Genomic DNA, 16,129 nt, shown 5'->3' on the forward strand with positions numbered 1-16,129 from the left:
TGCTTTATTTGTGTATATCCTATATTAACATCGTCTTCCGGTTGGGGTGATTTAGACCCTAATCTAGCAACAAGCTCAATTGCTAGATCCGTGAAGGCACAGGCTTCCCCTGTGCAGAGCTCATTGGAGTTATGGAGTCTAAGATCATTTTTGTAAAAATGTATAATTAGTAGTTTCTGGTCTTTTAAAACTCCTTGTATCCTTTTAGGAAGGAATGGATTGTTTGTTGTTGTTGTTAATAATAATAATAATAATAATAATAATAATAATAATTTTTATTTTGCAGTCATTAAAATTCACACTACAAGGCAGGGACTATGGAAATGTGGAATTTTAAAGTGACACTATTGTAATTCCTAACAATAGTTATTTGACAAATAAATTACTCTTTGCAATATATATAGGTGTTTTGACTGATCCTCTGCAATTAATTCCAGGTCATAACTAAAGACTTGCTTTATATAAACATTAATTTATTAATATGCAGGTGTGTTTAGACATGAATGTATTTACCAAAAGTATGGTCTCGTTCAATCCACGTAAACAGCTCTTTTTATCAACGGAATATCAAAGACCTGCACTTGTGTATTTATTATTAGCTGTATTCCAGTAGAGCAAATTGCGTCAACCTATATTCAGGCCCCATTGTATTAGGCATTATACAAACACAGAGTAAGAGACAACCACTGTCCTGAGAGTTTTACAATCTAGATCCAGACAAGACTCTGCAATAGATGTAAAGAAGCAGTAGGCAAGAGTCATGGAAAGGAGATGAGAGGACAGAACATGTATTATTATAAGCTAGTGACAGGGACTGGTAGGCCCCCAATCCTGAAATTAATAGCAGGTTGGGGCTAGGGTTGCCAACCCTCCTGGTTTCTCTGGGAGTCTCCCATAATCGGGCTCTATCTCCCAGAGGCTACTGAAGCCAAACCGGGAGATTTTAGGCCACAAAAAGTCTGGCGGCACAACGGGGCTGAGGCAGGTTCCCTACCTTCCCTGGCTCTGCACTGCTCCCAGAAGCAGCCAACATGTTCCCCTGACCCTTGGGGGAGGCAAGGGGCTCTGCCTGCTGCCCCTGCCTGCAGACACCGCCTCCGCAGCTCCCATTGGCTGCAGTTCCTGGCTGATAGGAGTAGCAGAGTCGGCACTTGAGGTGGGGGCAGGCATGGAGTCCTCTGGCTTTCCTCATGGACCACAGGGATGTGCCAGCCACTTCCAGGAGCACCACGGGACCAGGGCAGGTAGGGAGCTTGCCTTAGCCCTGCTGCACCGCTGACCAAGATAAGCACCGCCTGGCCGGAGCCTGCACACCTCACCCCCTCCTGCACCTCAACTCCTTGCCCCAGCTTGGAGCCCCGTCCTGCACGGAAACTCCCTCCTAGAGCCCACACCCCCTCCTGCACCTCTACCCCAGCCCAGAGCCCCCTCCCAGAACCCACACCCCACACCAAACCCCACCCCTCTGCCCAAGGCTCAGCCTGGAGCCCACTCCCACATTCCAAACTCCTTAGCCCCAGCCCATAGCCTACACCCCTTCCTGCACCCCAACCCTCTGCCCCAGCCCAGTGAAAGTGAGTGAGGGTAGAGGAGAACAAGTGACGGAGGGAGGGGGGATGGAGTGAGCGAGCAGGGCCTTGGGCAGGGGTGGCGCAAGGGGTGTTTGGGTTTGTGTGATTAGACAGTTGGCCACCCTAGGTGGGGCCTACATTTTTATGAGCACCTGTTTTGCTGCCCATCTAGCAGCAGGTACAAAATGATAGAATACAGCCATCTAACAACACATTTGAACGCTCCACTTCTTTGCATGTACATCTACTTCTCTCTGCAACGATGTGTTTCTGTTTCACAAAAAAAAAATCCATTCAGTTTGAAAATAGACTGGAAAATGCATAGTGACTAAAATAAGGGGTATTTTCATAAAGACACCTGTAAATAAATAAACACACAGTCATCATTCAGGGCAACTGAACTTGTGTTTCCCCTCAGTGGTCTAGCAAGGACATTCACTCTCAGGTTTCCAGCTCCTCACCCATTGCCTTTCTTTGGTGGAGACCCATGTCTTACTCCCTCTGGCCGGGGTCTTTCCAGGCTGCACAGTTCCCTGTTTTCACTGTGTTATTCTCGACAGAGACAGGATGCCCAAGTACACTTGTTTGCTTTCTCCTCAGAAGCTGATACTAGAGTAAATGTCAACAGTTAAAAGTTACCACCCAGTTCTTTTTATGAAAGCCTATCTTATTCTTAAGATAAAAGCATTACAGAGCAAACATGGTTTAAGCAGTGTTCTCCCTGATTAATTCTTGATTGGGAGACGACCTAGGCAATCCCGGGGTGCTGCAGGAAGTGGTCTGCGCAAGTCAGCAAGAGGTTTCTTACTTCTGAGTCAGTACTGAACCACTGCCAGGTGCCAGGTGGTGCTAGGCTTGGTAGCTTTTGTTCTTATTATGTTTTAGTAAAATGTATTTAATGTGGAATTATTTATTTGTACATTTGAAATGAGAATGACCTTAATTCTTCTCCCAGCTTTGACATTCACTATACTAGAACTGGTCATTAGGGGTCTAACTTTTAGAGATAGAGAGATCCCATATATCTACTGGAAGTTGATGGGATCTATGGATGCTTAGCATGTCTGATTATGAGCTCAAACCTTGAGCATGACCCTGCACTTGGTGCAAGACCCAAGGTGACTATGGGGGTGCAGAGATGGCTGCACACCAGCTTTATTTTTCCCTATCCCCAATATAAATTAGAGCTTCCATCTTGGGATTCCACATGCCTCTTCTCTAGGTATATTCCCAGCATAATCCCTATGTGAAGATGGAGTACAGTCATTTCTACTCCATCTGGGAATCTCCAGCAGCTTAGCTACAGCAGCAGTATGGCCCCATGGGACCACTAGAGTAGTGCAAAAATGACTGTATAGGGGGCACAACATTTCTAAGGTGTCAGAGTCAGCAGCACAGTCCAGCAACAGAAGCTTTTCTCTTGTTTACTTACAAGAGTTTGAGGTAAACCAACACATACACACATTCTAAAACAAACAAAAGGCCCTGCTAAAACTGCAACAAAAACACATCTCGGCTAACTCTTTGCAGGCTGCTGGGTTAACTTGATCCTTACAAGCTTCAGTTCTTTCACCTTCTGTTCCCCTATGAGCATTTTTTATAGTCTAACTTCTGCTTCCTTTTGCCCTCAGTCAGTAGCACTGTCTCAGTATCCCATCCCTTTTTTCATTTCCTGAGCACTTCCAGAGACTTGAATGAAGAATTAATTCCCAGTTTGCTATAACTAGTGTTGAGCTGGTATCCTGTCAGATTTTCCCTGTGTTTATTTGTTTATAAACTTTTCTGTGGTGGTCTTTGATGAGTGATGGAAAATATACCTGATTTTTTGTTCATTTGCAGTATCAGAAAAATGGTGGAAAATAATCATTTAGGTCAATCCAAAGTTAAATTGTTTCTATTTTTTGGAAAACTGAAAAGTAAAATAATAATTTCAGGTCAAACAAAATGTTTTGTTTTCTGAGTTCTTCAAAAAGTATTTTAATTTTTTAAAAAAATGGAAATAAATTTTGAAACTAAAAGTCATTTCAAATGAAAAAATCGAAATGCTTTATTTTAAAAACATCAGTACTAAACATTTAGATTATTTTCTGAATTTTTGTTTGGTTGGTGGCACTTTTTTAGTAAATTGCCCAAAGTCCCACAGGAAGTTATTAGCAAATCCAAGAAGAGAACCTAGATCTCCTGAGTTCTGTTCCTTAACACAAGACCTTCTTACCTTCTTTTTTGTCTCTTTCCTGTTTTAGAATGTATTCTTTAGACAAATATGCCACGTGCAGTGGTTAAAACCATTGCCCCTTTTTCACCCTTTTTATCTCTTTGTCTTTTTAAACTGTAAACTCTTCAGAGAAGGGACTGCAGATCAGATTCTGCTGTCAATTATACCACTCAAGATCATGAGTAATTTAAGTCAATGAAGCTGCTTGAGTTCCACACCAGGCTAGTTGACAGCAGAATTTGGTCCCATGTCTTCCTACATATTTATAGAGCATCTACTAAAACGAGATACTCGTCCTGGTGCTTTCTGACACTGGGCACTACTGCAATATAGTAAATAATACTTCAATATATTAAACCTACATTTAACTGTGATACCTAGAAAGTGGATACCAAAAGAGTTTCTTGATTATGGGACTATTTGGAATTATATGATATTTTTACTGCACTTTTGTAGATTTGCATCAGAAAGTGATTTTTGTAATCTCTGTGTTCACCTTCCTTCAAATACTGCAATCTTTGGTACTTGTTGAAGTTCAGAGCAACTCATAAACAGTTTCTACTTTAATTATGTTTTGTACTTTTCTCCCTCTACAAAAATAGGACCAGGCGTTCCAATTGTTAGCGTGCACACTACAAGTAACCCTGGAAGTAAGTAAGCACCATTCCAGAGGAATTCCTTATTGTAATCTTTGTTTTAACATAAGTAAAAGAAAAAAATATGCAATCCATTTCCATAAACCTGTCTTAATTACATTCTAGCAGTAAACATGCCTGGAAGTGATAAGAGAAAAAAATTAATCAAGTGACTAGAACATTCCCAGGATTTCTCAGATACATGTTAGGCTAGATGCATATCTTTCATCTACTATTTATACTTGAGTTAATTAGGTGGCAGGATGCTCTTCATCCCTTTCACTCATTATGTAAATTATATTTCTATTATGGCATGTCTTCTGTAGTTTTAAAAATGTTTTTAAAGTTATAATCCAATTATTCTGGATTAAAGTACAGACCTCCAAGGGTTGATCGTCAAATTTAACTTACATACAATGAACCAAGTACTGCTCTTAGTATACTGGTGCAAATCCAAAGTGCCTTCACTGATATTTTAAATAGGAATTCCAAGAATTGAGTTTTGTGAGCTCAGGTCCATTACCTCTACATTTCAGATTTTGCTAATTATGCTGTCTGCTGTGATCCTTTGCTGCTCCCTGGCTGCTTTGCTGCTCTGACAATGCAAACCAGCCACAGACATCAGGTAGGGTAGCCATAGCAGCAATTATTGCCAGCCCCTCCAGTCCCACCCAGCATTACTCCATCCTGGCAATCTACAGCACCGACACCTGGCACTAATTAAAGCAACCTCAAGAGGTTCTAAACTTGTGCCGGAGGTCCAGGCTGCTGCACGTTATTTCCCAGATCCCACGGCTACAAAGGTGGCATGAAGCCATCTTTGTCCACCCTCCTCTAGTCTGGGCCAACCAAAGCTCAGCCAGAGCACAGGATCTGGCCCTACATCTTCAAAATGTCATACTGATCAGACCTTTCAAATACATAATAGAGTTACAGCATGTTGATAACTATCCCAATCCTTAATTAAGGAAAAGCTAACAACTGCCTTTTCTCCTTCATATTTTCAATATTACTGTTTATTGTAGTTGTCAAACTCTATACTGCAGAAACCCTAGAAGGGATCCGGGGCTAAGTATATCACTCAGTGTAAATTCATTAACTTCAGGGCTGCTGCTCAGTATTTATGAGAGCAGTATTTGGCTCTTTGTGATTTGTTTCTAAAATTCCCATTTGTGAGGAAACAAAGCATAAATGTGAATGGGATTTATGTAGAACATTATGGAAAGAAGACAAAGCAGTAGGTTTAGAGAGAGAGAGTGCTTACCATTGACAACAACAACAAAACCCAATAATAAGATACATTATTTGTAATGTTTCAGTGCAAGATTAGATAATCCCCCTCTTTTAATAAAAGAATGAGTGTGATTAAAGATTACTTCAAATTATTATATCCTAACACTATAATTATAACATTTTGGTTGACTGCCCAGAATTAACATTCTAGTTAGATTATCCCCTGTTGCCCTAAATGAGGATATATGATTTCAAACATCCACATTAAGGGAGTGAGATTGGAGAATAAAAAAGAACAGTAGGATCTTTCATCCAAATGCAAAAGAGTTGTTTCAAATCTGGCTTTGGCTTTTATGCCAAATTGTGCCCTGGCTCTTCACTGAAGTGTGGGAGAGGGAGGAATACAGAAAGGTAGTGACCAAGGAAAGGTGTTCTGGGTCATTTTCTTGCTCTGGACAGAGAGGTGCTAAGGATAGCAAGCTCCTTACTCCTGCTGGTGATAGGTGCATCATGTGCTCTCTCAGTCCTAGTCCACTGCTTACTGTCAGGCATCCATTTTGGCATGCCTGCCTTCTTGTAAACACAGAACATTGCTCAGCATAGTAGCGTCTCCCGTACAACCATCCACACTCCCATTATGTATCAGGTATGCTAATATCTAATATCTGCATTGTGCCTGGGTCCTAAATGGAGTAGGTAATGAAGGTTAGAGACTGAGTATTTCTCTTACCTCCTACCACCTGCCATGCACCACAAGACAAAATTTAGCCCTTGATGTTTAATGGAGACAAAACTTGTTGAAGCCAGAACAAAGAAGAGAAAATCATTAATTCTCCCTTGCACATTGTGAAGTAAGCTGGTTAGTTTGGCTTTTGAGTTCCAAAGTAGGTATGTTATAAAACTTGTTTAAAGAAAGAAACTATAAAATGGTTTAACATTGTATATCTTTTTATTTTTCTTTAATTATTGGTATCTCGATTTCTCTCTTGTATGGTGATTAATTGTATCTTTTCTACCCTGATTACTCCATTTTTTTTCTAACAGAATTTTACATTTTGGAAGATAATGCTGTGTTGAAAGAAACTATTTTAAAGAAAAAGATTTTCCGGACAGAAATTAAAATGCTTCACATTGAGGATTATGGTAATTCTAGCAGAATGTTCCTTTAACACAGAAAAAACTTTCTTCAAATCTTACTATTTTGCATCTGTGTATCTTCCTGCCTTTAATGGTTTTCTCTTTTCTTAAAAGAACTTCCTTTACAGTTGTCATTTCCAAAGGATTTCACAGATCGAAACCAGTATGCTGTTCTGTTAATAATGTAAGTATCCAGTTAGGGTTCCTAAAAATAATAAAAGTAGATAAATGGGGGTATAAAGAGAGGATTTATTTCTGTATTTTCAGTTGTAAAATATATGTCTGAGGAGAGTGAGTGTAGGAAAATATCACTTTCCTTATAACACAGCTTTTGAGTTGGTAAACTAAAAGCTTTGTTATCAGGAAACTGCAGTTTTCTGTCTTGTCTAATAAAAACCCTGTTTTGTGAGCTTTTCAGTATAAACGTGGTTCACGTTATCAATAGCTATATGTGTATCAATAGCTATATATACAAATATATAGCCAGATCTTCACCTGGTGTAATCTCAAGAAGCTCCACTGGCTTCAATGGAGCCATGCCTGTTTACATCAGCGGAGATACTGTAAGGTTTTTTTTGGATATTTTTTTCTTTTATCACTGATAGTCATAGCTACTGCCTAGAAGTCAGTTAAGACTTCTAGAGCCCCACTGCTTTGGGAATAGCAGAGAGAAGATAAAATACTGGAGCACCAGTGGCTGGAGACATTATGGGCTTGATCCATTGCCCACCGAAGTAAGTGGAAAGACTATGAGAGGACAGATGCACTCACTGGTAACCCATGCTATGCCTATAGAAATAAACTAGCTATGTTTCTTTCAGAGTCAGCCTCCTTCTGCTTACTCGTGCACAGGATGTGTGCACATGGGGAGGGAAGCAGGGCCATGATCATACCTCCAACCCACTCTGATATGTCAGCGGTGATCAATGTCTCTATCAGCATTAGCCACCCTCCATTTTTGCCCAGGGAGTGAGGGCTATAGTGTTAAGGCTGTAGTGTTATGTCAAGGAGAGCTAAGGTAAGGGTTCTCATTACACACAATCTCCTCTCTCCATACACCCACACTGGAGCAGACATAATTTGTACCTGTATTTCTAATTAGACATATTTGTTTTTCTCACATCTCAGTGGTTACTAACTCTTTTATCATTGGTAAAATGCACATAAAGTGCACATAATACTACATACTGCAATTTCCTCATGGGGGAACACAGTAAAATGGTCATAAAAGAGCTCCCCTTCTTGCCTTAGAACACTCGAACTCTGGGATCCATCCTGATGTTTTCAGTACCCCAGGCGTATATTCTCCCTTGGAGCCGCACAAACTAGGTTTCAAATTCTGGTTAACAAACATGGAAGCCATGTGTCTAATGCCTGTATTATACCACTTGCACGCAGCATTTACAGCCTTGTATCATTTACAGTCTTGGGATAGATTTTCCATCAGTACTGTGTGTAGGGAATTAGCAATGTGACGCCTATTAAAATGAATGGAGGGGTACACAGCTAACTCCCTATGCAGCGTATTGAAAATGTAATCCCTGATGAGCACTAGGACAGGATACATTAAACTAGCGTTTTCTGCTTAATGAAAAATCTTCAAAGATACTTTTAGTTATACACACAAGGCCTAATTTGTGAGTATGAGCCTCTAAATAAGTTCTCCAGAATTCCTGCACTTGAGCATTCAGATCGGTTCTTATGCATTAGTAGGTAAACAGACAGTAAGTGCTAATTTCAATGCCCAATATGTCATCTGAACATTCCGTTTAAGTGCCTACATTTGAAAACTGGGCTCCGGGACTACTTGTCAGTTAGACTAGTGGTTGCATCTCTCTTTCTAATGGCTGATGTAAAATGTGACCTCTTCTTCAGAGAGTAGAGGATAGACATATATTTATATATACAGAGAGAGAGTGTATACTTGCTAGTGCATATGACTGAGCACATTTATATTATAGGCAGTTGTTCTTAGGGATCAAAGGGTAAACGCATTTGACACCAGCACAATTGGTATCATATGGCGTTACAAAAACTTTTTTTTCTGTAAATAAGAGAACTCAGGGACTTTCATGTAACTTGCTTAAAAAGTGACTTACAAAAAGCTGAGTAAATAAATATTCTTCAACATATATTTAATTCTTGTGCTACAAGTTAATACAAATTTGAGGAGGGCAAAAGAGAAGGTGCTACTATGCCTGAGCATTATTCACACATATAAAGACAGATATCTGGAGAGAGCTTTAATTTTTTTTTCCCCAAAAGTTTCAGCATCCAAGAGTGATACTGAGGCAGGGTTTGAGTTCTAAATTTTCATGGTATCAGGGTTAGAGATCTATAGGTCTCCAGTGAACAGGCTGTCAGTGATACCTTAATGTGACCAGATAGTTATGCCTATAAAATGATTATTTGGTGGTGTTTGCAAATGGGAGGGAAAGGACCTTAGCAACAAATAGAAATGTTTACCTTTGGAATATTGAATTTCTGCTTCTCTGCAGTGAATCTGGTTCTTTTGCAGTGCTGAATTTTCAGTTAGTGTTAACAGAAGTTACTTTTATAAATCCCTTTACATGGTAATGAAAAATCAATACTGAAAATCCGACAGAAAAGACCTTTTCTAACTCATCTAATGTGACTCACCACTCCCACCACCTGAAGAGAAAGGGGTAATATTTCTGAGTCCAGTTTGCTACAAACTCTACACTGAGGTCACCAAATTAATCTCTTTTTAGAATTAGAGATGACCCAAAATTGGACCTGAGAATGCTGAAGTCAATGTGGATTCTGTCTGTGAGACCATTGCAGGACTGAGCCTAGGGGTTTCATACAGACTTTGGATAGCTCCAGTCTCTGAGGCAAGGTGTGGTTGGAAGCCTGTGTGCAAACTAGGTATTTTGTCCATCCAAACAACCTCAAAATTGACATCTTGCTTCTTTTCATTACCAGAAGTACCACCTCCAAAAAGCAGTACTGTACTTCCAGGAAGGACATCAGGCTGTTTCAGGTAACACTGATTGGCTGATTGTGTGATGTCATTTCCCAGACATTCTACCTTCTGAAAGTGGTACTTCTGTGGCTGACTTAGGGTCACTTTGTCCCTTCTGCACATATATTAGGAGTGTGCATACAGTGGTTATTTTAGTGGTAGATCCCCAGAGGAACCATTAATACTCCTGAACAGCCACACTTATCTCCTTGTGCATGGGCTCAAAGGGGTGATTTAACTACCAAGCCACCTAGGAACTGAAAGGGGAAAGATGTTCACTGTAGTCCTCAATAACAATGGTTAGTGTTATCTCTTTCTATCTATTTCTTTGCAAAGCAAATGACTTCTCTGGTACTGATCCAGTTTGAATGACTGAGATGTCATTAGAATTATATTTTCTTTGTAGATATTAGCCAATTTAAAGTGTTTATGTCAACAGGATTGCAGTTTACAAGTGAATTTAGGAAAAGGAGAAGGAAAGAAAGGATGGGGAAAGGAGCAATTGAGAGGGAAGGCAAGAGTTGGCTGATTTATTGTGTCTCTAGGGCCAAGGTTTCAGCAAGTTTAGATGCACAATTAAGTGCACACAGGATGCTGAAGTTTCACAGTCTTCCTACTTAGGCAGGGTTCGTGTGGCATGTAATACGCCCACCCCCCCAAACTGTACTTCAGCCACTGGGTTGTACAGTCTCTGCAAAGCAGCTCCATGATTTCTGCAGGGGATTATAGCCCTGCATGTCATGCATGTGCCCGGTACCTGATCCAGCTATTCTTAGTATTGGTGACTTTCATTACTGGCTCAGAAAAAAAGTATGTTGGATTGAGGGTCCAAATTAGATCGTAAACTTTTGTGGGTAGGGACCATCTTTTATGCTGTGTTTGTACTGTAGATGGCTCAGTAAAACTCCTATCCCAAAATCATAGCTGAAGTAATAAATAAACTGGAAATCATAAAATGTAGGTATAATTCCTGCTGTCACAGGCTTTCAATCCAACTTTGGTCAGATCACTCAATTTCTCTGACCAAACTTGGGTGCTTAAAATAAGACTTCTAAACTTAGGCACCCAGGTTTGAAACTTTTGGCCTTAATGGTTAAGGCCTGGTCCTGCAACTGAATCTGTGCTGGCCAACCTCTGAACCTGCACAGTATTCCACTGAATTCAGTTAAGTTCCACACATCACAGAACCCAGCCTCAAAGAGTCTGTTCCAGGATCAGGATCTAAATTTCCTTACGGTAAGAGTCATCTTCATCGTAAGGGTGGTGCGAAGCTTAATTCCTTAATGGCTGTAAAGCATATTGAGACCATTAGACAGAAATGCAAAGGACTGTTGTTCATATTTATATTGGGTCAGAACACCAGGCTGTCTAGTAGATGTACAGGCCTCACACAGTAGTCGGTTGCCTCTAGCCAGCTCTATTTCTCTCTTGTGAATTGTGATGCATAGGCCATAAAATACTAAATAGATTATAACACTGTTTGCTCCTCCATTTGTTCCTCTTAAACTACTAATACGTTTCACACTCAGTTGCCTTCAAATATAATACATACACTGTGGCCTATAGATTAGAGAGGTGTACAATAATTGCCTTAAAATGTGGTTATTATCTCTTTTTATATAATTAAGATCAAAGTTTAAATTTCAGATTTTTTATTTTTTTTCATTATGGTTCACCTTACTCATTAAAAAAGTTGGATGATCCAGTCCTTCATAATACACAGGAAATGATTAAGTGGAGTAAAGACACAGGCATTTTATGTTGGTAATAAAATGAGAGGTGATAACCATTCTTTATTTCTTCTTGAACATAATTAACCTCATTCTTTCAAAATCTGTAGATAATGCATCTTAAATGTCAGCATTCATTATTTAAGTCATTTAAAACTGTACAAACTGTAAGTAGATATAGTGAAACTGAACCAGCAGAGAGATTCTTCTGAACTCAGAGAAAACAAATTATCAGGCTGTATATTCCTATGTAGACATCAAATATCTTAACTCTCCTAGAAGTGTTGCATATTTTATACATATCTGCGTATACTTCTGTAATGTAGAGGAAACCACTCTCCACCCAATATAGGAATGGTGCCAGAGGTAGGCCTCACTCAAGCCAACTGAGCATGTCTATGCATCATATGAATCTGATACCAGCTTCCCAGACCATAGGGTTGAAAGTGGCAATTTTTTTAGCAGGGCAAGTACAATGGTGAAGAAGAATGCTGTAACATATAAACAGTAGCAGGAATTTAAGGAGGTAAAATGTAACTATTGGTATTCGTCTAAGACCTTCAGCATGATAGCATTCTTGCACAAATGGTTCTCTTTTGGAATTTTCATATGTTGCAGAGGATGTTATCGTTTTAATCGGTGTCTGTTGCAAGTAATAGAACAGTCTCTGCTCTTTTTGTGGTGGTGTTTTGTGAAAACCTATCTCTTTTTAGTTTTCTGGGACTTTCCCCTTTTTCTAAACGTTTTGTAAGTTCCCACTGTCCAACACAGGCCATACAGGAGCTGAGAAACTAGCAAGAAGCTTCACCAGCTGTTTAACTGACAACAGCAGTCCTGTGCTATGGTGAATGCAAGGGCTACTCCTTTTCAGGGACCAGGGCTCCAAAAATGGGATGGGGAGAAGATGGGCCATGGCTCAATCCGTCTCTAAACCTCCTGAATAGGGATGGCACAGCAAGGGAAGCAATGGATGAGGATATCTCCCTCCCTGCATGAGTGCAAGGAGCAGCACAGTATGGAACCACAACCTTTCCTCCATTTCTCGGATGCAGCTCTGCATCTCCAATACTCAGAGCTGTGGCTTAAAAGCCACAATCTGGCCTTTAGTATTTTTGATGGCTGTTTAAAGAATAGTCATGTTGCCTTTGCAGTACTATCTGTATTTCATTTCAGTCTATCATGATTCTATTCTGATAATGCGATCTTTTCTGCTGGTGTTTTCCCCCCAGCGGTAAATGCATTGGTTTGCACAGTTGCAAATGTATGGTCTGCATTTTAGCTGTGATAGGCTCTAACGGGGAAAATGAATGGGGATAGGGAGGAGTGTTTGCCATTCTGTGACACCACTCCTTGGGATTGTTATGAGTATTTGATCTCATACTGTTGATGAAGGGTGTGGTTGGTAACAGGGTGAGACTCACCTGTGCGGTGCCTCCTGCTGGTTTTCCGGGGTCTTAGCTCTTTCCTGCCCAGAGCATCCTCTGTAGGCCAGTGTCTCACCTGCCGCTGGCCCCTGTGTCCCTCTTGGTGCTCTTTGCCCAGGGGTTCTGCCCAGCGCAGCACCCCGTCACTCTGGGCCTCCCCTCCCAGGAGAACCCCCTATCCCCACCTTGCCTCAGTGGCTAATGCCAGTCACCGTCTACCTCTTGATCACTGCGGCAGACTGCAATCTGTAAACCACTCATCATCGGCAAGGGGGGTTGAACCAGCTGCCTCTGCTTATTCCTGGGCTGTCCCTCTGCAGCCCTAATACCCTTTTTGTGGGCCCTTAACTCAGCCTGCGGCTTAGCCATGTGAGAAGTAGCTCACAAAAAGGGAATGTGTGGTGAATTTTGTTTTCATGTCAGTTTTCCAAAATGTTCTTTTTTCCTTCAGTGGATTTTTACCATTTGCAAAAGAGACTGTTTTGCCAGTGATTCAATTTTGCATTCCATAGATAGAATTTATCTTCTGAGCTGTAGTTTCCCTCACTAATTCACATTTGCTATTATGATACTTTTTCATATTCTGCACTAGATTCATGAGCTTGTATTGGGAGGGAGTTTGTGATGTGTTATGGAAGTCCATGACTAGGCATTATGATAATATTAATAAATAATAGTAATAATAGCCACTGTGATAAGAACTACGTATTCCCCTCTAAGCTTTAACGAGAGGCAAAGCTTTAGCTTTAGCTCCCAGATGAAAAGATTCTTCTCCTTTCAGTTATATACCAAAGAGATGATGAGCTGCCTTTCTCCAGACAGTCTGAGGTGTATGTGACTGAATTTGCAAGAGGCATACAAATTACCCACTAAGGTCAATGATATTGGTATATTATTGATAGCTTCTGTCTATTTAAATGGCATCTCAATGGTGAACTTCAGCAGTGTTTCTGAATCATTCGCAACCTTGCTATCACTGCAGACTCATAAGATGCTGCTCTGGTACAAGTAAAAAAATAAAGTTAAGAATTATTCGATAACTCTTTCACTTGAATCCCACGGTTCCTGTTTCGTTGTTGAAAATACAGTTACACTACTGCAAAATGACATGCCTAGAAGACATAGAGAAAGGCATGTAATTGGATATGGCCCTTCTCTGTGTGTGTTTTGATTTTGCTGGCTGTGAAATATGTGTAATGCTTTGCCTATTAGAGAATTCATTTGTGTCTACGCATGCTCAGGTGAGGTAGGATGCAAGGAGGCTTGCGCTCATGACTCTGGGTTTTTGGTCCCTACTCCTTTCAATACCAGCCAGTGGGAATCATGGAAGGGAGACACTGCATCCTGTAGAAAGGGGTAGCAGTGGAAGATACTGAGTGCTTCCACAGTGCTACACTTCTGCATTATAATTGCCATCCTGCATATGAGCAGGTTAACGATGAACAGAAGCTGATTGTACGCAGAGTTAGGTATAAATCAAGACCCTGGATTGAAATGCTGCTGCACTTTGGGGAAGATTGGATTGCAGTGCAAATTTTGCAGCTCAAGCCCACCTCTAACTGTGAAGTGTGCAATAATGGATCTGACTCCACATTGCAATCGTGGCGAGGTGCAGTTTCTATCTGCCATAGTCCTTTAATATATACTTCAGCATGTGAGTAGCTACAATGAATGGAAAAGTCCATGAATTCAAGAAACAGTGTGGCAAGAGAGGTAATGTACATTGCAGTCCCCATTGTACTGAAATAGATTGTGTGTCCATGTCAATAGCTCTCACAACAGACTTCTTTTTCATACCAGACTCCTCTGGGGGGTTGATACAGTCCATCCATGTCAAAGCCAGAGACATTTGATGGCAATAGATTTGAAAAGGGACACAAAAACAATCCATTCTTGTAGTCCAATAGTGGCATTCACCCCTGTGTAAAGGGCTGGCACACCACTTAAGCCCTATTTTAAGGGCCTAACTGGGGTTTAAGTGATTCATAGGATATGTCCTGTCCCTCTGCAAAGGGGTGAATTACAGCCCAAATGATTAGTGGCATTTGTGTTAGTAGCAGTTAGGGACTCCAAAGCCCTTGTCTGACACTACTGATGCCATTGGGAGTTTTGCCACATCCAGCAGTGCAAAAAGGGTGGTCCGGTGATCCGCCGTACCACCAAGATATTTATAGCTTATACAGCATACCAGAAAGAGGAGGAGTAGAACATCATCCGGTGCAGCTGTGCCACCCCAGATGTTTCATGATGGGTCTCCTCCATCTGTGCAGCGGCCCGGCTGGAGGACAGGAGTGGGGGCGGTTTAGCCGCGCCAGAGGAGCTGTAGGCATGGGGCTGCCTGGTGGCCCCATGTTCTGCTCCTTTCACTGCTGTGGTTCCTGGGGGAGCCCTGAGCCACAGGGCTCTTCTGGGAACTGCAGCAGGGAAAGGAGCAGAACATAGGGCCTCTGGGTGACCCTACGCCAGCAGCTCCTGTGGTAGGCTGCTGTACAGATGGAGGAGACCCTGCATGGAAGGGCTGGGGGTGGTACAGCTGTGCCAGAGAAGCTGTGGGCATGGGGCTGCCCAATGGCCCCATGTTCTGCTCCTTTCACTGCTGCGGTTCCGAAGTCTCCAGCGCAGCAGGAGGAGGAGAGAGCCGCCACCTCCCTCTGATAAGGGGGGTGGATCACGAAGGGATAGGGAGGGTGTGGGGGCCACGTACCGGTAAGAAATGGATTCTACTGGCCACATCTCGTACTAGGGATGGCTCTAAGTGTCCATCACAAACTATCTGTATAGACATCCTGGAAATAAATTAATAACGGGGAACTACACAACAAAAATAACATGTCAAAGCAACCTATCAAAAACTGCATGGCAAGACATGTGGAATTTAAAGTTTGATGCTAAGAAAACTCAGCCATTTTCTACCAAAAAATGAGCTTCAGGAAAAAAAAAAGAGCAGTTTTACAAACTCATAATTTTATCATGAATCTCACAATATATTTTTTTAACTTAAAGCCACAGCTTCTGAAAGACATGAGTATAGAACAGTGTTTCCTAAACTTGGGACGCCGCCTGTAGGGAAAGCCCCTGGCCAGTGGCTTTCCCTACACAAGTGGCATCCCAAGTTTGGAAAACACTGTATAAGAATCTCAGGCCTTTTGGTGGCAAAGAAAAGCTTTTAAATGTGACTGACGTGATCTAAAAACTCAA

At 41.3% G+C, this 16,129-nt stretch overlaps 1 protein-coding gene across 2 annotated transcripts in view; it reads left to right on the forward strand.

Annotated features, from left to right (window-relative positions):
• Window positions 1–16,129, forward strand: part of DPP10 (dipeptidyl peptidase like 10) — an 863,493-nt gene that overhangs the window by 820,971 nt on the left and 26,393 nt on the right. For both annotated transcript variants that reach the window (XM_030580652.1, XM_030580651.1), the window contains exons 17-19: window positions 4,389–4,436; window positions 6,699–6,797; window positions 6,906–6,975. In XM_030580652.1, coding sequence (XP_030436512.1) covers window positions 4,389–4,436; window positions 6,699–6,797; window positions 6,906–6,975 — 217 coding nt within the window. The remainder of the gene's footprint in view (window positions 1–4,388; window positions 4,437–6,698; window positions 6,798–6,905; window positions 6,976–16,129) is intronic.

This window comes from Gopherus evgoodei, chromosome 11 (genome assembly GCF_007399415.2).
Source record: "Gopherus evgoodei ecotype Sinaloan lineage chromosome 11, rGopEvg1_v1.p, whole genome shotgun sequence".
NCBI lineage: Eukaryota > Metazoa > Chordata > Testudines > Testudinidae > Gopherus > Gopherus evgoodei.